This window comes from Daldinia loculata, assembly GCF_022478755.1.
Source record: "Daldinia loculata strain CBS 113971 unplaced genomic scaffold F4817scaffold_5, whole genome shotgun sequence".
Classification (NCBI taxonomy): Eukaryota; Fungi; Ascomycota; class Sordariomycetes; order Xylariales; family Hypoxylaceae; genus Daldinia; species Daldinia loculata.
This window is the reverse complement of record NW_026054859.1, coordinates 575530-599872: the sequence shown is the minus strand read 5'-3', so window position 1 is coordinate 599872 and position 24343 is coordinate 575530. Positions and strand designations below refer to the sequence as shown.

The 24343-nt window shown below is 47.5% G+C and overlaps 6 protein-coding genes across 6 annotated transcripts; 2 read left to right on the top strand and 4 right to left on the bottom strand.

The window, feature by feature from the left end:
• Positions 1 to 73: 73 nt before the first annotated feature.
• Positions 74 to 579, bottom strand: F4817DRAFT_326452 (uncharacterized protein). The gene has a single exon (XM_049301888.1). It carries the CDS (start codon positions 550 to 552, stop codon positions 175 to 177), a length of 378 nt encoding a protein of 125 aa, XP_049162734.1. The 5' UTR covers positions 553 to 579; the 3' UTR covers positions 74 to 174.
• Positions 580 to 658: 79 nt separating this feature from the next.
• F4817DRAFT_367544 (uncharacterized protein) lies at positions 659 to 2146 on the bottom strand (the record flags this gene model as incomplete). The annotated part of the gene is made up of 3 exons (XM_049307142.1): positions 659 to 1512; positions 1615 to 1925; positions 2024 to 2146. The coding sequence occupies 3 exons, from the start codon at positions 2144 to 2146 to the stop codon at positions 999 to 1001; spliced, it is 948 nt and encodes a 315-aa protein (XP_049162733.1). The 3' UTR covers positions 659 to 998.
• Positions 2147 to 5669: 3523 nt separating this feature from the next.
• Positions 5670 to 8301, top strand: F4817DRAFT_367540 (uncharacterized protein). Its single transcript, XM_049307141.1, has one exon. It carries the CDS (start codon positions 6058 to 6060, stop codon positions 7750 to 7752), a length of 1695 nt encoding a protein of 564 aa, XP_049162732.1. The 5' UTR covers positions 5670 to 6057; the 3' UTR covers positions 7753 to 8301.
• A 1568-nt stretch (positions 8302 to 9869) lies between these two features.
• F4817DRAFT_215695 (uncharacterized protein) lies at positions 9870 to 12014 on the bottom strand. Its single transcript, XM_049298748.1, has 2 exons — positions 11288 to 12014; positions 9870 to 11233 (listed from the first exon to the last, which is right to left on the bottom strand). The coding sequence occupies exons 1-2, from the start codon at positions 11752 to 11754 to the stop codon at positions 10081 to 10083; spliced, it is 1620 nt and encodes a 539-aa protein (XP_049162731.1). The 5' UTR covers positions 11755 to 12014; the 3' UTR covers positions 9870 to 10080.
• A 2276-nt stretch (positions 12015 to 14290) lies between these two features.
• F4817DRAFT_326425 (ABC1-domain-containing protein) lies at positions 14291 to 17524 on the bottom strand. Its single transcript, XM_049301887.1, has 5 exons — positions 16331 to 17524; positions 15781 to 16268; positions 15124 to 15563; positions 14768 to 15042; positions 14291 to 14571 (listed from the first exon to the last, which is right to left on the bottom strand). The coding sequence occupies exons 1-5, from the start codon at positions 17146 to 17148 to the stop codon at positions 14553 to 14555; spliced, it is 2040 nt and encodes a 679-aa protein (XP_049162730.1). The 5' UTR covers positions 17149 to 17524; the 3' UTR covers positions 14291 to 14552.
• Positions 17525 to 20632: 3108 nt separating this feature from the next.
• Positions 20633 to 22911, top strand: F4817DRAFT_312351 (pali-domain-containing protein; the record flags this gene model as incomplete). Its single annotated transcript, XM_049300115.1, has 3 exons — positions 20633 to 20822; positions 20890 to 22336; positions 22386 to 22911. The coding sequence occupies 3 exons, from the start codon at positions 20633 to 20635 to the stop codon at positions 22909 to 22911; spliced, it is 2163 nt and encodes a 720-aa protein (XP_049162729.1).
• Between the last annotated feature and the right edge of the window lie 1432 nt (positions 22912 to 24343).

The following is a 24343-nucleotide window of genomic DNA, read 5'->3' as shown; positions in this document are numbered from 1 at the left end:
CAGAAAAAGCAGATAGACAAAGCTAACGGCATCGCATACAATACAATACATACAAGCTCTAAGACAAGTAGATGAGAGAGAGAGAGAGAGAGAGAGAGAGAGAGAGCATGGCGAGGATTTATAAGGATATATCTTCTAATTCAACCACACCTAGATACAACAAGCCTCATCCCCTCACCCACCCATCCGCCCAACCCCTAAGAGAGTACATAAATAAAAAAAAACAAAGAGACGAGAGAACAGAAACCCCAATATATATCCCGTCTCAAATGCAGCAATAGCTATATAATATAATATATCAATGGTCATAGGTATAGGTATAGGTGTAGGTGTAGGTATAGGTATATATAAACCCAGCCAGCCAACCAGCCGCCTACTGTTAAACACCTGACGAACAAATGAGACGCGGCCATGAAGAAATATATCGAACGGGTTGGAATCATAAATGTCTTGTATCCTTTCCTCTTGTTGACTTTCCTTGTTTTCTACAAAAGCAGCCACCATTGCCCTTGCAATAATATGTAGCCTTCCGGCCAGAAACTCCCCGACCATGTTTGAGTTTGGTGTCGTCCTCTATGCCATTGCCCATTGCCCATTGCCCATTGCCCTCCACACCCCCCTATCCTTCCCCGCGCGGTGCTTTCTCGGTGCTTGTTATTCGGTCCCTCTTCCGAGAATTGATGATTTGGGGAACCAGTAAGGACCTCCTACTACTATGAAGCAGACCTAAGCGCTTCGGTCGTAACATACTCGTCCATTCATCGATGCTCGATACGTTCGTTGCTCGCTATTCGCCAGTAACAGAACCGAGATCGTTTTCCCGTGATCCCGTACGCCATCATGGTCTCATGTCCCCTCCCCCCCCAACCCCCAACCCCCAACCCCCTTCTGCTGGTTCGAATACAGCGATTCTTCCCCGGTACGACAAATCGTATTACCATGCTTTAGGTACGCCACTCTCCACCGGCATCTCGATGTCTAAATTTGAGCGCAGTCGCTCATAAAAGCTCGTCGCTACCACTCGCGACACTTTCCACGATGGCCTGTAGAATGACACGTTCCTCGAAGACGGGACCTTGTCCGTCGCACTTGGCTTGGGATTTTAGCCGCAGGCTCACATCGCCGACATCGACCCTGCCCTGTTTAAATAACTCATGATTAATGATGTAATCCCACGTAGCACCCGCAGCCAAGAGACGCTCTCCGCCAGACTCCACTATGCGGTGGCTCGGGGTCTTGTTGGTGTGGTTCTGGAGGAGGTCCGAGTAGAAGTCCGTGGGGTTGTACTGCATTGGGCCTGTGGTCGTCGGGGCAGGGGGCGACAGGGAACCGTTCTGGGCGTGGACGTTGGACGTGGCGCGCAGAATCTCGTTCTCGGTGCTCATCTTCTGCAGGTCGCGTTTCAGCTTTTCGTTCTCGCTGGCCGTCTGATGCTGTTGTGCTTCCAAGCTAGCTAGCTTCGCTTCGAGGTCTTTAACATGTCGTTCTTTGCGTTCCCGGAATGCGCGCTGACTAGAGACGGATGCAATGTTAGTCAAACACTAATGACCTTGCGATATTCATTTATCACATGCTGGACCGTTCCTCCAATCCAAGACCCCGGGGGTAACTCACGCGGCCCGATTTTGCGCCTTCCGGCGGGATTGGGCAGGCGTCAGATCGTCGTCATCCGAATTGGATCCCGTCTGTCTATTTGCATCGGGATCCGGCTTGGCCATAGGTAGTATATCGGCCGGGTTACTCTTCACACTCGAAGCACTATTCACTTGAGATTGGTTCTGGCTGCTCTGACCGTGGATCGGATGCGTCGGCGGTGTCGGCGGGCCGGGAGGGCCGGGGAAGGCCTGAGGTTGCGGATTGAATTGGGCATACGGCTCAAAGTTCTGTTGGAATTGTTCACTATTCTGGAAGCCATCGTAAACATCCTGAGTGACGTAGGGAGATCAGCGCTCCATTTTCTAGGCAAGGTGATATAACCCTACACTAAAAACTGAAACAAAGCAAAGGCACGGAATACACTAACATGTGGAGAGTGGTTGTTGAACTCGTCGGATGCGGCTGAGTTGGAATGAGACGGGGTCAAGGGAGGAATCCCGATAAAGTGATAGGGATGAGCTCCACCGTAGAAGGGATGTGAGAAATCCATTTTCTGACTTGAGAAGACTCGATCGCAGGATATCTACTATACGGTATACGGTATACGGTATACGGAATAAGAGTGCGTAGACGTTGCGAGCAAGTGTAGAGGAAGTGGAAAGAAGCCTGCACGGCGAGACCGGCGGTTCGATGGTGTTATTACTCGGGTCTCCCAGTAATACGTCCAAGGAAGCTGGGAAGCTGGGAAGCAGGAAAGCTGCTGATGGATGGTTCAAGTAACGGGGGGTTAATACAAGGTCCAGGTCCAGGGGTGTCTCTCTTTGGTTTGGCCGTTCCCGAACACAGGGGAGGCTTGCTAATCTACCAGATCTGCGTAGCGTGCTTGGGATTGACACAAGTTGGCAGCACAGCAGATCAGAAGGCCAGGTGTTTCTTGATATCAGGCAAAGTTAAGTACGTAGGCGAGAACAGAAGTCTCATCATCGCTTTGTGTTTCCCTGCTTCGGCCTCCGGTGGAAATGCAGTCGAGGGATATTTGAAGAGCACGGGGAATATGTATCCTTAAGCCTTTTGGGTCTTTTGGAGCCACAGAAATAAGAGGAGACCATCTTACTAATTTTGGCAATATGCCATGTTCCTTCGGTTGAGGTGGCAAATAGGAGTTGCCCATTCTATCTCCACAGACGGGAAGGGTGGATTGTCCCGTACCCAACTGGTCTAGAGGGGGATGTCGAAAGACGCTGTCGACTTTAAAATATCCCACCTGCATACATATCCCACGCCACCCGCCGTTCCTAGAACATTCGGCGGTGATTCGACAACCCCAAACTACAACGAAAGGGGTCACAAACGAGTGTTCGTCTCGAGAAAAAACCTTAGATTACATAGGTCTTTCAGACCTTTCTTGCATTTAGTTGAATGTTTCAATTCCTATTGGATAGAAACATACCTAAACAGCCAGGCAAGCCAGAGTATACCATATGGCTCAATCTTCGGTGATGACGAGACTTGGGGGGCCACTAACCTAATAAAAGATAATCATGTTCGAAGCAGACCATAGCTAGGTTCCTCCCGCAAATTTTTCGACCTTTGCACGTCTTCGAATCCTTCATACCTCTTTTGACTTACACACGCTTCTTACACCCCTCTTAGACCCAGAGAGAGGACCAGTGTTTGAGGTACTTCGGTCGTCACCTGCACTTCCGCCGGGTTGCGTAGGCCGTTCAACAACAGGCATAGTTGACATGCGGGATCGTACCGCCATTCCATTTTTCTCGTAGCCAATCATTGCCATAGGATCGATCAACTTCTCCGCTAGAAACAGATAACCTCTGCTTCGATAGTAGCACATTACACACACTGACGTTAGACAATGTTTCCGCCAGATACCCCCTCAAACTGCTGACAGTGTCTGCAGCTGAGGCGGTATAGGACGAGGATTGGAAGGTCTCGATCCTCCACAGCCATTTTTTCTCTCCCCGACAGTTGACCATGAGCGAAGGCCGTATCCTAGTCGTTTTCGAGTACCATGCAATTACAAGCATCCCCGAAAATAGCAGGTGTAGACGTAGAGCGCCTACGAACTCTTATTCAAACCCCTCGGGGTGTTCAACAACTTCAGTGCTGACCAGGAAATTAAACGGCCAGATTTTCTGCTATTCATCAGCTCTCCTAAAAATGATAAGCTTAACGCGTATTGCAAGACGTAATGTGCAATAATAATTGACTCCGTACGTAGTAGACAATACCCAACATATCTTAAGTCTGATGACACCGCAAATGTACTGTATCCCATCTGGGTTACGTTCGGCCTTGTTCTTATAGGTCGTGTTGCATCGAGGCTACCTCCGTAATGTGACTAGGGAGTCGGTAGGGCGTCTACATGATATTAGCCAGTGCAGTAGTTGATTGCCGCTTAAGGAGCTTTATGTAGGCCATCACGTGCTTTGCTGATACTGGGTCATTCCACCTACTCGCATTTTCGAGGAAGCATCTAGTGAGAAAATCTTGGAACCTCATTCACACACTGCGTCGTCTAAAAGTAGTTGGAGTCGATATTGGAATCTTAGGGTCGCTATCCAAGACTTTCGAGGCGAATATCGCGATGGCGGGATTTGGGGTAACACTACTCCCCCTACAAAAGGGGTGCAGAGAATGGGGCGATGATTCTCAGGCCTACCGCCGAGTGAGAGGTATGGACAATATTCTAGAGCTTGTGGGGTCTACTTCGGTTCGCTGCTGAAGCGCATGATCATACGTCGATTAGTAAACCCCAGTCTATCTTTGGCGGTATCAGGGCGCTCACCCTTGACCCTTGTGTCGAAATTTGGCTTCTCGGGGGCAGTGGGAGCTAGACGAATTTTGATGCTGAAAACATCGGTCCGGATAGGTTTTCAATGCCCCGAGCGAAATTCAAGATATAATAGGGTTTCCCGAGCAGGAAATCTCCTTTATTTCTCGGTTACCCAGGTATAGACGGGCGAGAAGTTTGTCTTGTATTATAAGTGTTTCAGGGGCACCATAATACGAAAATCAACGAGCTGTCAGACTTGGAAGCCGAACCGTATTGGGTCTAACGATATAATGATGTTATATTAGCATTCATTCCCAATTTAAACAGATAGGTAAGTGACAAACATCCTTTCTTGTGTAGGCACTCTCGCCGAGGATGTAGATTTATTACAGACCCTAGTTAATATTAGATGGAAGTATAGCGAGAGCATCAAGGACCGACCCTTATAAGATCTGGACATACATCGAATTCATATTCATCTAATATCTCGTATATCTCGTATATCCCCAACAATACTAATAGGAGTACGACCGGTCAACTTTCTGAGTAAAGAAGTACGGTTACGTTGGGTATCCGCTCAAAATCGGATAAGTCTCAGGGCCTTCTCGTGGCAATGCGAGATAAGAATAAAGCCAGAACAATACGGCAGAAGCAAACTTCGGAAAGTTAGAATAGCTTGAACCTGACCAGGCGTTTTCGTTTGTATCATGGCCGTTTTAACCTCGCGCCAGTTTTTGTGTCAAACATTCTGATGATGAGTCGCCTCCAACGTAGCTTATCATTATGACCTAACTGCATTCGGAGGGGAGGTATAGAAGCCCTAGGGATGGATAAGATGCGAGAAGTAGAACATAACCGGTGGCCTTCAATAAATGGGGTTTGATATATAAATAGGACGGATAGAGGGGCGCACGTCGGGTAGTGCAGCATACCTATCTAAAGGATGTCAGGATAGGCTGTTCCGTCTGAAGTTATTAGGTTACTTACTACGTGACGTAGTTCACGAAGTTGAATGAAACAAAACAGACGCCATTAATTGTTTGCACTTGGAATATTTTGTGCTTGAGATAATGGTCTGATGTTTCTTCTTTAGAGTTGTAAAAGGTACGGGGAAAAAAAGATATAAGGCCTAGCAGTTAAGCAAGTTCACAACTTCCCCTAGCCCCTGACTTTGACTGTTCTTTCCTGTTTACCCAGGTAGGCACTCGGGAGAACTTCCTTCTGTCCCCATATACTGACTCCTTACAAGATACAGAGGAAGGAAGTGATATGTCTCCGCTCTAGTTCCTACAGCTACCATAGTTCCTACCTCCGCAGGTGCAGTTCCTGCCTACAATCAATTAGGTAACAAATCCAAACAACTAGCACCAAACAAAGTACAACACCCAAGTGCCAATCTTGGAAACTACAGTCGAGTAGACTAGAAAGGTAAGGTACCTAGGTAGTCAATACCTTCCAGTTTAATATTGAGAGGCCGAGAAAAGTAGGTGTTGCCTCTTCTTCTACTTTATCCCCATCTCCATCATCATTTCCACCACCGACAACAACCAACAACATCATCGTCATCTCACGTTTCTTTCCTCCTATTTTATTCTATCCTGCTCTCTTTCTTGAAGGATACTGGCAAGTCATCGTCAACAACTCTTCTTGTCTATCGGTCAGTCACCATGGAGACGCACTTGTCTCAGCAACCAGATCAACCCAGCTCATCGCAGCGACAATACACCACTGTTGGTTCGGTCTGGAACCCACAATCAATGCCGCTACAGCCTCCCGCACGGCGCGGTCGAGCTCTTCGATCTGCTATGCCTATGTCTATGCTCGAGCCTTACCCGGACGACTCCTTCAATACCTTTGGCACTGCACAACCGTATTCTCACTCGCAATATTATTCACCTTTGCAGCAGAATTTCGATCGCGCTGTCAGTCCCGTCCAGGCTACTCGTATACTAACTCACGATAATCCTATGCACACTGATCATCCCCACTATCTCGACAATCTTGTTTCCCCCGGTAGCTCTGCTCCCAAGCGAATCTCCGAGTTCAAGAGGCAGTATCCCTCTACTCCTTCTGTCGACATGCCTCAGAAGATTGTTCCAGCTATTCCGCTCCTACCCGGCACCGCACCTGTTAACCCCCACAAACAGGGCGAAGCAAACAACCACTATGGCAACGAGGGCAACAATTACGAGCAGGACGATGTAGAGGAAGAAGAGGATATGAATGTAACCCTCAATAATATGTCAACCAAGACACTGACTAACTTGGCATCCTACTCTAACCCTATGCAGAAAGCTGCACAGAAAGTTCTCACCAAAGCTAGGCAGGCTCCTCCGGTGCCGCATCATCAAGTCTCGGATTCCATCTCGCAGAACGGCAGCGGTTTGAATTTTCCACCCGGTTTCGGCCCTAGAAATACCCGATCTGACCCAGTTGGCGTCGAGAGTCTACTTCAGTCCGATAGATTCGACGGGCGTAACCATAATCAGCACCCCACTCCTCTTCATCTGGGCGTTACGACAAATACTGCCCGAGAGCACGATTCTTACCCGGCCGTCTTATCCAAGGGACCAGGCGCTCCGCAGCCCCTAACTGCGGGCCCTCCTGGACAACGTCACTTCCAGCCCTCGGCCTTCGACGGAGCCCCGAGTTCGCTGCGGAAAGGGTTTGAGAAGCCTCACGAATTCGACACCTTCGGTGACGGTCTTCCTCGCCATCAGCCTTTCTCATGCTTCCAGTCCCAGCAACCTATGCAGCCCACACCTCGACAGCCCACCCCTTCATACAAGAGTGAGACTTTCTCCTGTATCCACCCCCCTGCACTATTTCTGAGCAAAGAGAGCAACCCTAGCATCAGGATGGTTGACACGCTCACGTATGAGAAAGCCAAGACGTTCTTTCCGAAGGGGCTTCCCCCGGACTTCAACTTTCACACCCAGCCAGTGACCGACGATTGGGCAGAGAAACATATGAAGGAGGAAGAAGATAAGGAGAAGCGTAAGAAGAACAAACTATTATGGCAGCAGACGCCCGAATTCCAAGCGGCCCACAAGGATAAGCTCGATCGAGACTTCTACAATGGGAACTACATGATCAACAAGAACTTGAGAGTAGCGATCCATGAGAAGTACACCCGTGATATAACACGTTCCCTTGGTTCTAAGTCCCAGGAATACCAAGATTCCCTGAAGCTTAAGCCCGAGAATAAGGTTGAGGGCCGTTATATATCGGTTGAGGATGCTAACTCGATCCCCACGCATGAGCACGCTGAGCCGCTCCTAAGCGTGTTGTACCAGTCTCTAGAAAGAAACCAGGGGCTCTACTCGCAGCAGAAACCCCCCAACAATAGTGGACTGCGCTAGATCTCTCCCAAGGAGCATTCACAACCGCTGAAGATGATTGGAGTATCTATAGATATCCAAGTCGTAGACTTGGCAACTACGTGAATAAGAGATGCAGGTGGAATCGTTATTACAAGGACTGGACCATACAATTTAAGCAGTTGAAGGGATATGCATGAGGCAAAGTCTGGAAAAGAAGAAGAGATTGCGGAAGAAAAGAGTGCAAAAGGCACTTTATTGATGATGATGCAGATCAATTAGGGGGTTTTCGAGGATAATCATCAGCTTGTATTCTTCAAGGATCTCGGAAGCATACGAACACCGCATCGCGGCGGAGTTTTGGATTAGAAGGTCGCGCTCGCGCGTGTGCATCACGTCTACAGGACAGTAATGGGCGTTGGCCGGTTGTATCAGGATGGAATCTTCTTCTCTAATGGAGCGAGGGCACTGAGCTTTGTATGTACGAAATTGCTTTGGCATTCGTTGATCAATGATTTCATATCCTTTGTGGTTTATCTCCTAACTTAGCCGCGACTTCTGACCCATGGAGATCGTGTATCTTACGTAGGGAGGCGTGTACCTCTTGCATGACCTTACGGGAGTGCATGAACTTCTGGGTATCACGTTTTGCGTGTCGATTTGTTGCGTTTAGTCGGACTTGTTAGGTAAATTTCACCTCTTCGTCTATCTGTAGGTATCTTCGAGGTTTCGTGGATTTCGATAAGGGGGAATTTTGTAATAGTAATTATCTTATACATTAATGCACATATGAGCACACACTTATATTAGGTACCCGTTAGCTTTCTAATTATCTACCCCTTCCTGTTCTTGCTTAATCCAGATTAACCTACCTACCTATACTAGCTCCTCATTGCTATTGCATCTCATCATATCCTCCCCATCTACTTCCGTTTCCACCCTTTGCCTCTCGCCATGCAACACTTTACCATAGAGCCCTTAGCTAGGTAGGTAGGTAGGTAGGTAGGTAGGTAGGTAGGTAGGTAGGTAACTTTATAACTCCATAACAATAAATATTTCGTCGTGATTATGGTTAACTACCTACCTAAGCTATAGAGCCGATAGAAAAGCTACCTGACTGACAGACAAGAAGAGGACCGCCCTGTCGAGCACTGATTTAGGATATCATACTTTGATTCGCTAGGTAGATAACGAAACTACACCCATATAAACAAACAACCTTACACCAGACAAAATTCATTCTCACCATTCATTACATTACCACTCTCTCACATCACAAATACACTTAATCCGAGTCGAGTCAACTTGAGCCAAGCCAAGCCAAGCTATGGAAGCAGCATCACCTAACCTAGAAAAACGTGAATAAAATTTCCGAGGACTAAAATACGTCTCTCATCTCACTCCTTCTCTCTCGAGGCCACATAGCTTTTACCTAACATAATCTAACTTGACCTATTCAACGGCGCAACCTCTACAAAGCAGCCGTAAGTAATAAAGGCCAAGCCCCCTCTCATTTTTCCTCCTCTTCTCCTGATGAAAATATAAGCGCTCGCTCGCTTGCCTGCTTGTTGGGTCCCATTACCCCCTTCTTACTCTCCTGGCTTCGTTCCTCTAGGAGTACTTCGCCTCTCGTCATAATCTTCTGCTCAACAGCCAAAGCAAACAACACTAAAACCACCTCAAGTAGGCAGCCAATTAACACACGCAGCCTCCAGCCTACCCCCTTGCGCCCCCTCAAACGGGGGTCCTCCTATTGCACGTGGGATATCCGGAAAGCAGTTTCGAAGTTCGAAAAAAAAAGGGGGCACTAAGTAAAAAAAAAACACAAGAGAAGAATTTCCTAACATTTGCATGCCTATGTAGGTAGGCAAGTGAAACACGCACTGATGGTCAAGAAATATGTGATGAGTTCCAAGAGAGAGAAAAGGTGCGGCGTAATAACATAACATAAAGTTGGTTCTTCTCCATTGCGTGCCAGCAATCGCCTGATGAGAGTAATAACTGAGCCTAGTAGAATGCCTAGTTGCGTGAAGAAACGTTCGTACAAAGGAATTGAAATCGGTGGACGTGGCACCGTAATGTGATGATGAAACATGTGGTTGTTGGGAGCCAAGGCCCCTGAGTTGTCGATCGAGCCTGAAGGAAAAGATTTTCTAGTAGCCCGAGCCCAGAATCAACGCCCGCGGAGCCCTTTTCCTACGTCACTCCGGCTGGCCGGAGAAGACGATATCGTGGTATATGAAGAAAGAAAGAAAAATATCTGAAGGGGGTATGCTATGACAACACCAAGACACAAAAGGTCAAAGACCCGCTAACCATGTAGAAAGAACGTCTTATCTACCAAAGACATCCGCCATCCGCCATCCTCTCTCATCGACGTCGACTCGTAGGTTGTCTCTGCTTGAGACGACTGGTTCTCCATCCCTCATACCATTGTTCTCTGCTGGCCTCGCGCAGTTCACCGCGCCACTCGCCGAATACTGCATCCTTCAGCTTAGTGAAGTCACAGTGCTCCTCGTTGTAAGGGTCTGCAAACCCCCAAGGGAACTTGCGACCAACAACGCCAGGCTCGTAAATATCGGGGCTGATTATGGACATTGGCAGGAAAGGAAGTTCTTCAGTTGTCACTCCCTCAGATGACTTAGGTCGGCGAGTGGAGGTATTCGAGCGGCGTTTTGAAGCTGGCGAAACTCTGCCTTGAATGGGGAGCTCTTCATCCTCTTCTCCAGCGCTATCGTCCTCTATAACTGCAGGTTTTTCCTCGTCTTGCTTATCGTCTCCTAACTCTGCTGACTCAACTGCCTTTTCACCTTCCTCTTGATCCTCCTCTTCGACCTCGTCGATTCTGCTAGAATCCGGCGTGGTATCATCTTCATCATCGAGACCCAATGCTTCGAGGGGATCAAAGTTTGCTTTCTTGAGGCTAGCCCAGACAGTCTTCTTGAGGACGGCCATGTGGGCGGTGGTTATCGTGTCGGCTTTCGAGACAACCGGTATCACTGTTGTCTTGCCCTGTAGGGTTCGCATAACCTGTAGGTCAAGATCTTCGTCTAGGCCACCTACGACGCGGCCAATGTCTAGTTCGTACTTCTCGCTGTGGCCGTTGGCTGAGACAGCTTTCGCGGCAGCTATATTCCGGTCTAGACGAGCAGGGTCCAAGACGAGGAAAACTGCGTGGATGTGCGTATCCTGAACGCCGGGTGATCGGATCACCTTCATCTCCTCAGCAAAGGTTTCCTCAAACTTACTCTCCAAGAACGTTGACATTTCTCTCAATTGCAAATCTACCACATTCTTCTCGAGTCCCTCCGAGTCCCACAGGGTCAAGCCGATACGCTCGCCGTCGATTTCGCTCTCAAGGTAGTGCGGTATGAAGTTACCCGAGGGGGTTGCATTGGAGGTAACCTCTTGTTCAATCTCAGTCGACCGTTGTGATCGTTTCTTCTCTGGCAGGGCCAGGGCGGTCTTGAGAAATTCGAGGAATGAGGTCTTTCCGGAGCCACGGGTGCCCACAATAAGAATACTGCGAGTTTATTGTAAGCTTCGACATCGAGGAAACGAATGAAGGGAAACATACTTGAAAGGAGTAGGGTCCTTCCTCCTACGAACCCTTCTAGGGCTGTTAATAGTGCTCATGGCACTACTCGCATAGCTGTATCGACCACGGTGCGTCATACTTTCGGTACGAGCGTAGGGATCAACGTAAACTCCACTGGGAACGGGAGGTACGGAAGGACTAGCAACAGAGGACATCGAAGGACGACCGGGATCGATAGACGCTCTAGGTGGGAAGTGGTGAAATGAATGGTCGACTTTTCCAGAAACGATGGCGATAGAATCCGGGCGGGTATCGCCTCCAAAGCTCTGAAGTGGTTCAAGAGGTTGAGCACCATTGTAGAGATCGGGCAGACGAGGGGGGGACTTAGGAACGCTTTCCCGTTGCGGCACCTCCTTATGGTGCTTCCTACCACCCTTACCCAAGTCGCCCGATTTACTGCGTCGAAGCAACATCCCGAGACTAGATCGATGAGGCGGTTGGCTCATAGTTTTATCCTTGCTAGCATCAACTCAACGCAATCCGCGCTTAGATGGCAAGAGCTATCTAAGGTTCGAATAACGACGAAATGGCGACCAGTACCTAGAAGCGTCTACCTGAGATAGGTACCTTTGCAGGAAGAAAGGTAAGAGCCTGTACTTTGCTGGACAATTTATAGTTCAAGAGTAGGTTTTAACTGCAAGGCCAAAGATCTCCTTCTGTTCAAGCCCTAAGTGGTTGACTTTCCTGGTGAGGGGTTGCGCAGAGGCGTACTCGTAATTATGCAGGCGAGCGACTAAAAAGACGTTGCGATTTGGGGCAAGGGTATCTTCCTATCTTGTGTTCGATCTTACTGCTGTGGAGAGATCCTATCTCGTACTAAAGGCAGGTGAATCCGAGACAAATGAAAGTGTAAGGATGCGCGCGTGTAAATTGGGCGTCCTGTCTCGTCTATCTTCCAATGAATTGGAATACTTCAAGAAACGTATTTCAAAAGAGTTGATTTAGAGATATTTCAACTCAAACGACTTATACTGCCGGGTATAGTCGTAAAGGTAAATATTTGGACGAAACCAAGAGGCGAACGCTGAACGCAAAGTAAATCGAAAAGACCTAAAGAGAAGAAGATATCAAAGGGGTCAGCTAGTTGTCGAAGTTGTCTTGCAACGAAATTAATTCAATCCAGGTCCTTGTAAATGCAAACAAGTGGGTCGCAATTCAATGGCACTGAACTGGTGGAAATAACAATGTATCGGGTATACTGCTCGTACTATTTTTGACGGAGAGTCTGGCGCAATAAAAAGATGAACGTCTTCAAGAATGAAAATGTGCTCGGGGGGGTTAAGAAAGGGAACCCAAGGGGAGCTGCAATAGTATTGACCAACAAGCTTCAAGCTCTCTATCTTGCTTTCTGTACTTGATCTCGCGTGGCGCGACAGCGGAGGTGGGCAAAGATCGGATTGTGCTTCAATTGGTACCTTCTCCAAAGGTACGTAAGGTAGAAGGGATTGTTGAAGGAGAACGAGCCAATCCAAGGTTGCTATTCTGTGATCTACCGACCTGCGGGAGGAGGGCGTAATGGTTTTCGAAGTTGTATGTAATGCAAGCCTTAAAGCTATACAAACCATCTATAGCTAACCCGTGAAGTTGAATCGAAACACCATAGGATAAACGCGACGCGGCAGGAATAGTCACCAGTCACCAACCAAAGAATAGAAATTCACTAACCTGAACGAATGTAAACGAGCGTCAAATCGCACGATGTGTGGTCAGTTCGCGATGGCGCGCTGGAACAAGATCTTGGGTAGAAGAATGGGGAGGGCGTTTAACGGCTGCAAAAATTGGGGCTGTTGGTCGATGCAGATTAGAAAAAAGGGTCTGCTTCTTGTTTGGTTTGTGGTCTGTGTGCACAATTTAATGGGGTGTTGTTAAAGATCAACCGGCCTTAGGATTCCGGGGGAATATTGCACATGTAAAGCGTTAATGCATAAAAAAAAAACAATGCTCAATATCCGATGATGTTCAGAAGCCTGAAGGAATGGAACAGTCAGAACTTCATGCGCAAGGCCAAACTTTTTTTTCCCCCCTTGATAAGAGGTATGCGTCGCGAAATTCAGAAGACGACGTTGTCAGGCATCACGACAGTAGATGAGATGAGCTGCTAACCCCAAATCCAAATCTGGGATGAAAAGGGGAAGCGCCCCATAATCATTATCCACGCTGCTGCTGCCACGCTAGGTTATGCGGTTTCAAGTCAAAGTTTATTCGTGATTGGCCCAGTCGGCGCAACCCAAGTAAGGCTAGCCACGGTTTGGTGTCGCTACCAACTGACACAGTAAATATCCCGAGAGCCTAGCTGGATGGCGAGCAATTGGGGTACATACCTACCTTAATAGGCTAGCGTTGCAGAATTGAATTTAACATCCACGCATGGGATAACGCGTACAAATCGTGCTTTCCTCTATGTAGAACCTTAGAACGTAGTGTAATTGCAACACTACATGTAGCTTAGGTAAACTTAGTACTTGACTACCCCGATGACTCTTATTAATACAACCTTGCCTATTACCAACACAGAGAGCCAACAAGCAATTATATTTATATCGGCGATAGCTTCATGCCAACTAGCAAATTCCAACTAGTATTGCGCACTATTCCCTTACGCAAACACCCCTCCGACGGCTACCCACCTAAGCTACTAAAACATGACCAACAGCCAGCTCCAGCGTCCGCGTGAATTCTCCACGTGCTGTGTTCAACTAACGAATGGCTTGCAGTGTTGTGCACGGTACCTAGTTTTGTCTCGGCTAGGTGCATCTAATCCAATATATCTCCGCCAAAACTAGTCGTGGATTTAATGTAAATATATGCTGTGTCCCGTTCAGAACATGACTTGGGCAAGCCATAATGAGCTGGCAACCGTCTTAAGCAACGCCCGATCCAATATGCACAGTGTAATAGAATAGATTTACCTAGTATGGAGCTTATAGAGTAGACTTCATTATGATACTGTACCTCATTATACAATTCAGTCATCTCCTAATGTCAAACGGGGAAACAGCATCAAGTATATAAACTATCCACCTCGTATCTTACACAGCGTCTGCAGATCGCTCCAAAAAAGAAGTCAAGAGGTGTAAGTAGTTTTTCAAGGGGGGTTCGTCTCCACCTATAATACAAGTCGACCTGGTGCTGCTCTATGTATATGCCAGCCGTCTAACCCCATCTATGTTTTATGGTTCTACAGAGTCTTCTTGTTTTCCGAGGTAACCCTCAACTCTAGATCTCTAGATCTAAACTTAGACCTTCAACCCTCGAAAACCTCACTAGTGTGTTAAAACATGTTGCGTTAGCTTTCGAATCTTACCTTTATAGAGAATACAGCTCGATTCCACGTTGAGTGGTTGTCAGAGAACATTTCGGAAAGAAAATCCCACTTACTGTTAAGAGGTTAGCTATTGTAGATGAGAGGACTTCAAGGTAAGATTCGGTATATCAGCTTGACATATTGTTCAACGTACCTGCTGCAGCTCGACGCCATAATCTTTAGCCATCTCCCTCATCCTGGCCTCGACTTCATCTTCCATACCGCCTCCCAATCCTAACCATTGCCGGACTTTAAAAGTGTAGAATGCTACATCTGTCGCGAACAAGATGGTCTTAAATAAAAGATGTCGCCATGCGTTGAACATGCGATCCCTGAAAGGTAGATTCGGGTCTTGGAACAAGCTCCGGCTCGCCCAGTTGCCCATTATCTTAACACGATTGACAGGAGATCCCATAAATTGGTTGTTGCCCTAGTATGAAATGAGCGGGATGGACCGATAGGATTGGCCGTAATAATTGTAGATAGGAGTAATATAAACAGGAAAGCTTACCTGGACGATACGCATATTCCGACCGATAAAGACAAGCTCTTGAGGCCACTTTTCCTCGTCCGATAGTACCTCGCGAATGCCTTGCTTCATCATTCGTTGTGCCTCGTAGTGTCTCTCCGACGGCGTCTTTCCCTCAAGCTGCTTCATGATCTTATTCCGAGTGGCTTGATCGCCTCCTTCGTAAGGGCGCAAAAGCGTCGCGCTCGCAAATAGATCGGGTGCCTTGATACCCCATTGCGCTGTGACATCGGCTATTGTCTTATTATCGAAAGTTAAAAGCGATTTCCAGAGAAGTGCGTATTGGTGTCGGAATTTGGGAGTCATGTAAACGTAAAGCCCGTGATCGATAAGAACTAATTCAGGCTTTCCTGATGGTAGTCGTCTTATGAAAATGTTACCGGGATGCGGATCGCAGTGTACAACGCCCCATTTGAATATCTCTGGACCATGTTAGTCTCGTGTACTGCTTCTCAGGCCCTACTCTCCTAGCTTTGTTCAGATGAACATGGCACTGTTCCCGTCTGTTTCCAACCGGAAGACATAAATAGTCGAAGAACATGATATAGGGATGGCGAAAATAGACGTTGATACTTACTACCACCTAGTTAGCATATATGGATCACGAGAGGGCTTAGGGCGAGATCTTTTATACATACCGAGCCGAAAAAAGATCCACCATAGTAGTCATAACTTCCTTACTCGATAAGCCGAGTCCGCCCTTACCTGTCCGTCCTTTCCAGGTCTCTCGATCGGGCTTTAGATTTTCTTTCATTGGATTTACTCGTAGTTCTTGCCGAGCAGCCGCCATGTCCGACGGGCTGAAATCCAACTGAGCACCATGGACGCCAGGAGACCCAACGCCAGAGCCTCCCAGCCATCGACCACGCGTCGCATCTTTATCCCAAAGACGGACGCCTTCGATCCACTCGGTAACTAGGACTCTTCTTGTCGTGAATTCTGAGTAGACTTGGGGGATGTATACCCTGCCTTTGAGACTGGGTTCCGAGTTGACGAGACTTCGCATAATCTCCGAATTCTTGGCTTCTTCTTCAAAATCCGTCTCAAGCATTAGCCGTTCGGTGATATACGGAACTAAGCTGTAGAGAGGGAGGTCAAACCACCATGTGTAAATCCGCATCACGACTCTACCGTACTGGTCAGCCCACTTATAACAAAATAACCCTAGCTACCACATTGATCGACTTACTTAAAGGCCCAGAGATCCCATCCCACTTGCTTGGCAATCTCGGGCTTCTGAAGCTTAATTGCAACTTCCCTTCCATCCGGAAGTCTGGCCCAATGTACCTGTGCGACACTTGCACTGGCTCTCGCCCTACGCTCCATCAGACCTTTACCCTCTTCACCGGTGAAACTAACGCCGAAGACCTCCTCGACACTCTTTCCGCCAAAGTCCTTCCGAATAACCTTCTCGACATCTTTCCACTCGTCCTGCGGGGCATCGTCGAACATCCTTGAAAACATCTTCTGGAACTCGGGCGGCATGACGGCGCTCTGCATAGCAATGGCTTGGCCGATCTTAAGGTAGAGACCGCCATTGGCGCGCAGCAGGTTAAACAGCTTCTCGGCGCTACGTAAGTGCAGATCCTCGATCGTGCCGCCAGTAAGCGGCTCGGCGCGGAAGTTGATCTTGTAGTCGAGGGCGACCCAGAGACCCGTGCCGAAGGTCAACAGGGACCGTCTGATGCCCGCGGCGAACGCCTTGTTATCGATAACATAAATGGTACCAGTTATAGCAGAGAATATCAGCAGCCGCCGGCCCCATTTCCGACTCCGCTTGAAGTCTCGCGCCGCTTGCGGCTTGCCTAACGACGAGGGTGAAGGAGGACGTAGGGGCTCGAAGGAGGAGTACGTTTGTATCGAGCGAGTTTGATGTAAACTCCGCGCATGATTCGGAAGACGTCGACCGACTAGAGTTGGGGTCGCGTGAGCTACATTGTAAGCCTTGATTCTCTGTTTCGGGATGATTTGGCAGGTGTAGAGCTTCGCTACTCCGTTGCGGAACATATTAGCTACGGCACGTAGCAAAGTTCAGAGGCGGAAGACAAGCTTCCAACCTCGTGCAGTACATGTAGTTGGACTCCTCCAAGATAGTTGTTTTGCTACGGGTAAGAAAAAAAGGTAGTTCCCGACCCTAGGCTGCACGGATTCCGTAAGCCAAGATCAATGACGATAGATATATTATCCTTATCTCAGAAATCTTATCTCCGACGGCACCGAATAGGCCGATGCCCAGTCCGGTTCCCGTCGATACAATAAAGAAATAATCCACAGAAAAGCGAAATTAAGCCCGAATGTACATATATTAGATACCCAGGCACAGTTGAAATAAGGATTTGGTAAGTAACTTCGGGAAAAAGCTGTGATATACCTTAAAATAAGTTCATTATCTTCTACAACATTTACCTAGTTACCACTTATTTACAGATACTTATGTACGACAGCTTTGACCACCTCACTTGCATATTCGGATCTTACGGCCGTCGAGTCCTATCCTTTAGCAGCCCAAAGATGGACTCTCAATTCTCAATTAGAGTCTAGAGCAGAGATAATGTTCTCATAATTGAAGAACCATAATGTGTTCATTGATGGAAGAGTTAGGTATAGACAGCATTCTCTTTCCTCCGTTTCCCGATCTAAGTAGAGCTTTATGAATAAAACTAAATGGTGCGCAATATTTCCAACAATTGAATTTGCTAGAATACAGATAAGAAACCAAGTTCGAACGAGAAGACTACGTATATATATGTATGTAAGTAGCCAAATAGCTAGGATCTACAAAATCCTCTTAAAGATGAAAGATGAAAATCAGGTTTCACGTTAACTCCTGACCCGCCTGAAGACTATCCCTGTAATCTGAGGCTCTGCATCAGAAGCCTACACTACGCGTAGATCATGCGTTTGGTCTAGGATCCGGGGAGTTTGAGAAAGCTGACGCGTGATGAAACACACGCTATGAATACATACCTATGTATTTCTCTAGGTTAGTGTAGTAGTGTACCTAGTCTAAGAGGAAATTAGAATCGTATTTATCTAATCCTATGTATTCTACACTAGAAGTCGGTGATGAGGCCCTCATTAATGGGGCTTTATACGTGTCCGTTCTGGTTGGCTACGACCTCGTTAATTGACTGTCGCGCAAGTTTATGATATTCGTCATGATGGTTGGCTGACTTGTACGAGAAGAAGTAATTTACTTAAGGTGCTGATGTAACAGATATATACACCTGTGGATTGTGACTTGTGATCGGCAAAGTGATAAACTTTGGAGAATTCGTGATTCGCAACGATCTACCAAGACTATGATGAGATGACGCAGATCGTTCTAAGTTGCTTCTAAAATGATAAGTCGGGTTTCCAACCCTGGTTGGGCTCGTAAAATTCAAAATGTTTGCTTTTTTTGATACGAATGAGATAGGAGACATGAAGTAGACATTATAGATATCTGTAGATTCAATCTAACAGGATCCTATCATTGGTGGACTATCAGACAAGGGACAGCTTAAGTACATACTCTTGTATGTATGTAGTTAATCAGATTCTTATTTGCTCACCGACCTTCTTTTTTAAGCCATGTTTGCATCTTATCAATGGAGCCACCGAGATGATGGTCTTACATAGCGTATCTACTTAACAAGTGGCCCCCAAATTCTTGTGTTCTTGAAGAAGCATTTGACCCCACGATACGCTTCTGTCGAGTCTACTATGCAATATATGTAAGCGAATAAAAAAGGTCGCAACTTGAGTCTTGGTATAAGTGATGGTGCATAGGAAACACAATAAAAACACCCGTCTAGTCGAGTATTTCCCCGAATATTAGAATATGCATTGGATGTGATGTGATTTACTAAGACAAGATATGCCAACGGCAAGTCCCGCGATGCCAAGTTTAGCCTATCTGGAAATGTGCAGCAATTCGGCTTTCCAAGTTACGGATAAGCTACCAGCTCATCGCAGTCCCATCAATCGAACTTGCAGAGACGGGAGCCTCTTGGATAGCCTTATTCCGACGTACAGGAGGTCTCGACCCGGGCTATCTTTGTCGCTCGTTACAATAGTAAGGCGGACTCGCCTTCCGGTCCCACGATCCACTGCATCGCATCGTAAAGCATCAAGAAGATGCTTAGCGCGGCTTGGACGTTCCGTTCAGGCTTGGAAATCGGTATTGGCGCAAAAAAGCCACATGGTAATCAAAGCTTATTATGGCACACAGCTCTCAACCAACTGTAACAATAAACAATACCTATATCTCATTGTACGGGGATATTTCGGGTTGTCTTTGTTAGCATTAACATCACAATGACTGAATGATAAGGCGATGTTTGCAGTGGAGCTGAGTCGCTCCGAGGTGTTACGCCGAGTTACTATGCAGTACGGCCTACGCTACTGTAGAATTCGGTGATGCAGATGTGGGCTGTCATGTAGTAGTGACGAGTTTTCTAGGAGTTCCAGGTCCAATACGGTCTAGGTATTTAACCCAGGCCTGCCCGGAACGATACTCTGGAAGAAGTTAGAGGGTATTTCGATCCTGAGGAAGATTTAAGACTGCATTAAGGTTAGGTAGTGTTCATTGGGTAGATCGTGTAATTAAGACTCTTTTAAGACTTTAAGGCCTGATCGACCTCATTGGGACTTGGTCCCGACTAGCTCTACCGCTAGGCGGGTACGGTACCCCACTGTTCAGACGCTTAGCGTAGGGAAGTCAGGGGAGAGTGTAAGGGGAATGCACGAAGCAAGCGGACAAAAAGCATCAGAACATTGAAGCAAGCTAAGCCACTCTCTTAATCGCGACGTGCAGGGGGGGTAAGGGGGCCCACTAATCTAGACTATGACCTGCAGTTGACAGAGTTGGTCCACCAAATTGCGCCAGAGTCCCCTTTGTTCAACCAACCCGCAAGTCAAGAAGGTACGCTAGATTCAGTCACGCTCCCCGTGCCGCCCGCCCAAACAAATCTCATCAGGCGCTTTCCTTCCAATCAACTCCAATCAAACTCCATTTCTTCTAAGTCGACTTTCCGATCTTCGACACCGTCACCACTGGCACTGCCACCACGTCGGCGTAACACATCCGCGCCACTTGGTTTTGATTGATTTTATCCCAATCCGCCCTCAGTCACTCGTTTCTGGAAAGCGTGGTAGGTTGACAAATACAATAACGAGAGGAGATCAAAGGAAGGGATTCGAGAATCCTTCGTAGAAAGAGTTCGCAAAATCGGTTATTTGGGACAGTCTTGGGGATTATGCGCAGCGAATAGAATCGGTATAACGGAACGAGGAACGACAAACGCAGTCAGAACTGAAGAAGACCCATCGATCTACATGTCGCCACCATCGATATCGATATACTTCAATTGCTCACCTTCGCATGCACAATCGCATTGTTACCTTTAAGACCTAATTTGACTCGAACCCGGACTCGATTTCGATTGAACACAAGCGATTACTTAGGCGTCGCGGCTCCTCTGAGTCGGCGCGCTACTAAGCCGTCATCATGTTGCGACCAGCTACACCCTTGACGGTGTTGCTCTTCGCAGCCTTCGCCATGCTGCTACTCGCCGTCCTATCGACCCCCATTATCAAAGCGATTCCTCTGGGTACTTACAAAGGCGTCAACTTTGGGGTGTTTGGGTTTTGTGAAGCGGACGGCCGGTGTAGCCCAATAGAGATTGGATATGATACATGTATGCCTACCTCCCTGAACTTATTCCTATGAAGGCTCAGTTTGAATTATATCTAACATATTTTCAGCGAAAATCTATTCTCCTACGGACTCAGCTACCTTCGATTTACCTTCTACAACGCGGACAACTCTTTCCGCTATCCTCGTGGTTCATCCCGTTGCCTGTCTCCTTACATTGGTGATGCTGGTACTTGCCATTGTCGCCCATCTTCATTCTCCTTCTCATTCGTCACGTTATTTGTTACTACTTTTTATCTTCGGCATCATTACATTTCTAGTATGCCTCCTTGCCTTTTTAATCGACGTGTTACTTTTCGTTCCTCATATGGCCTGGGGCTCTTATATCGTTCTAGCTGCTACGATTCTTGTATTCATGAGTTTCATTATTTCGTGCGCCATGCGACGCACCCTAGTCAATAGAAAGGCAAGAAAGAGGCGAATCGCAGAGAACGCCGAGATGAGTGGAGAGAATTACTACAACCGCCAGGCTCAACAAGAGGTGGTATCTCCCACGCCTGTTTCACGACAGCCTACTGTTCCCGTTGTTAGTGGAGCGAACGGACCAAGCGATGGGTTTGCCTCATTCGAGAAAAAGGACGATCGCAGCAGTGACGAACGTATTCCTCTAACCGCCAGGACTCCTTCTGACAGGTCCCCGAATCATGCTCCTGCCGATACGAGCATGTCGGGCTCCACGTATAATATGCCCCAACGGACAGGCTCTAGCAACTCGATGCCAAGAGACCAGTATGGTAATCCGATTGAGCAGCCCCAGGATGGCTACAAAATGCGACGAGGTCCATCTTTCGAGCGTATGAATGCAAGGGGCCGTGGTGGTCCTCCAGCTAATTATAGAGGACGAGGAGGCTATGGAAGAGGGGGCTACGGTGCTCCCTATGGCCCACCAGGCGGAAGGGGTGGATACGGCCCACCGCCGAATGGAAGAGGCGGCTACGGTCCCGGCCGCGGTGGTTACGGGCCGCCACCCAATGGGCGAGGGGGTTACGGTCCCCGTAGAGGCTATGGTCCGGGTGAGATGAGAGGCGGAAGAACACCGCCACCAACATACCCAGGTGGCGGACCCTATGATCGAAGACCATCTCCGGCTAGCGCCTATGGTGATTATGGTCCAGGACGGCAAGGGTCACCGGCGGTACCAATCAACCCCTACGAAGCTGAGCCGCCCGTACCGAGTATCCCAGTTGGTATGGCTGAAGGAGCTAATTACCAAGCATATAATCCGGATCGTGCTAGTGACCTACCCCGAGCAGAGTCCCCTCCTCCGATGCCTGGTATTGATGATGCGCATGAAAGGCCGGTAGGTCAAGCCGTGGAGATGGATGCTTCTACGGGAAGCCCCGCTCACCCACCTCAAGGCTTTGGCCAGTTCAACAACCAACTTAGGGATAGCGATGCGGACGTAGCCGGCATGTTAGCCCTGCAGCAAGCAAGGACATCCTCCCCAAATCGTCACGACACTTTTATGAGCGAAGGAAGCAGATATAGCCAAGAAGGGTTTGTTGAATCGTCGATAAAATAGTTACACCGCTAACATCATAACTAGTCAATATGTTCCTCCTCGTCAGGGATGGCAGGGACCCGAGCGGCCGTCCCAGGTACCTGCTCCTCTTCTAATTCCAACCCGCCCTCAAGAACTTAGCAGCGGGACGCCTCCTCCTCCGCAACCGCAGCCTCAACCAGCAACTGTCAGTACGGGCAATTATTATGAAGACGTAGATCCTCGTTTCGAAGAGCCGGCTTCTAAACCGCAACAGCTGCAACAACCGCCGCTGCCACCACAAGATGGACTAAGTTACGACGACGTACCGGTTCAACCTATGAGTCCAGCGATATCCGAACAGTCAGGATTTACTTCTATTTCTCAAAGAGGCATAAACCCTCGCTGGAACCCACCTCCTGGCCAACTATATAACCAGCAAATGCCACCACGAAAGCCGATTGGCCGAAACGAAGTGAATGTTCTTAATAGTAACCCTGACTTCCAGCTGCCAATGGCACGAGGGGGGGCACGCGGGGGACCAAGCGGAAGAGGAGGTATGATCCCTGGAAGCGCATATCCAGGTTTATAGAAACTTGCATTCAATTCTTTTTTGTTCGTTAAGCCATGGGGCTACTTGGGTGGCTTGAAACGTACCCAAATGCGTAGGAGTCCCTTGTGGCTTAACCAAAACACACGCTATTCAAGCACTCATAATCTGACTTTACAGTCGACATCTCCTTTCCTATCCTCTATCCTGATATACCCACACGCACAGGAAACTTTCTATTCGACATGAAACTTATTCAACTCACATTTTAACCATGATCGGCGTCATAAACGCGGATTTTCTTGAACAACATATTACGAATGATAGGCGGAAATCCTCCGTCATCATTCGAGGACCTCTAATTTAGTCGCGTATCTTCGCGGGCCGGGTAGATCAAAAAGAGGTTGTAGGTACTGCTTTTCTAAAGCCTCGAGGCAACGTCCGAAGACCAGTCTCTACCGCCATTGATTGGATGGGAGCTTGGAGACGCGACAGTATTGGGTGTGGCGATGGGAGGAAGGCCAGCCCTTTAAAATTCTCTGGATGTATCAGGAGTTATGTCTGATAATGGACTTCGTTTGCGGCTAGTCTATGATGTATGGGTAGTAGCTACATGCAATCAGAAGCAAGCAAGCATTTTTTGCCTTCTGCGCGAATACGCAAACAATATTAGTGAAAACAAAGAAAAGAACGTTCAAAATATGAGCGCGTTCGTGTCTGTTGCCCGTATACCTATGTCTTCTGATGTGTGCTGTATACTTCGTTTGCTGTTGCTATACATATAAATAGCAAGTAGTAAGTAGCATTAGGGATAAGCTGGTTGGCTTTCTGACCCTTTGTAATAAAAAATAGACTACTGGTTATTAAATTCGTTTTATTGCCTAGCATATAAGTCAGGAGAAAAGTGGCTTCACTGTTCGGTGAGAGTACTCACCTATTCATATATTTGTCATGCGGTGAATCTTTCGATTTCTCGACCTGGATGTTACCGGCCGCAGTTATCCCAAGGGCAAGAACGGCTATCTACTCATCATGTTTCCTTATGTATGACAGTATCGTATAAGTTGAATGTGAACTCCTTTCCTCCTTTATAGCTGTTTTAAGTGTAAATATTATCTAGGGCTGAGGGATTGCTTAGGAGTTGTTTGCCATGAGGAATGGAGAGTGATAGTAGATGTTCTAGGACGTGGGTTGAGTAGGATTTAGGATATGATATAAGCACTTCAACTATGTAGTTGTTTTAAAACTAATGACTTAGAAGTCCTATTCTTTATTCATTTTCGCCATAATACTGCGTAACTATTAAATAACTAATTAATATATCTATATCTATAAAACTGGTCTTATATTGCGAAATCGTTATTTATAGACTGGTCAAGGATTGAAAAGTGTGTTTTTAGTCTCAATTCCGGTGGCTTTATAGGCCCTACTCATATAGCATACATTACGGCCCTAGTCGTGCCCTAATCGGGTT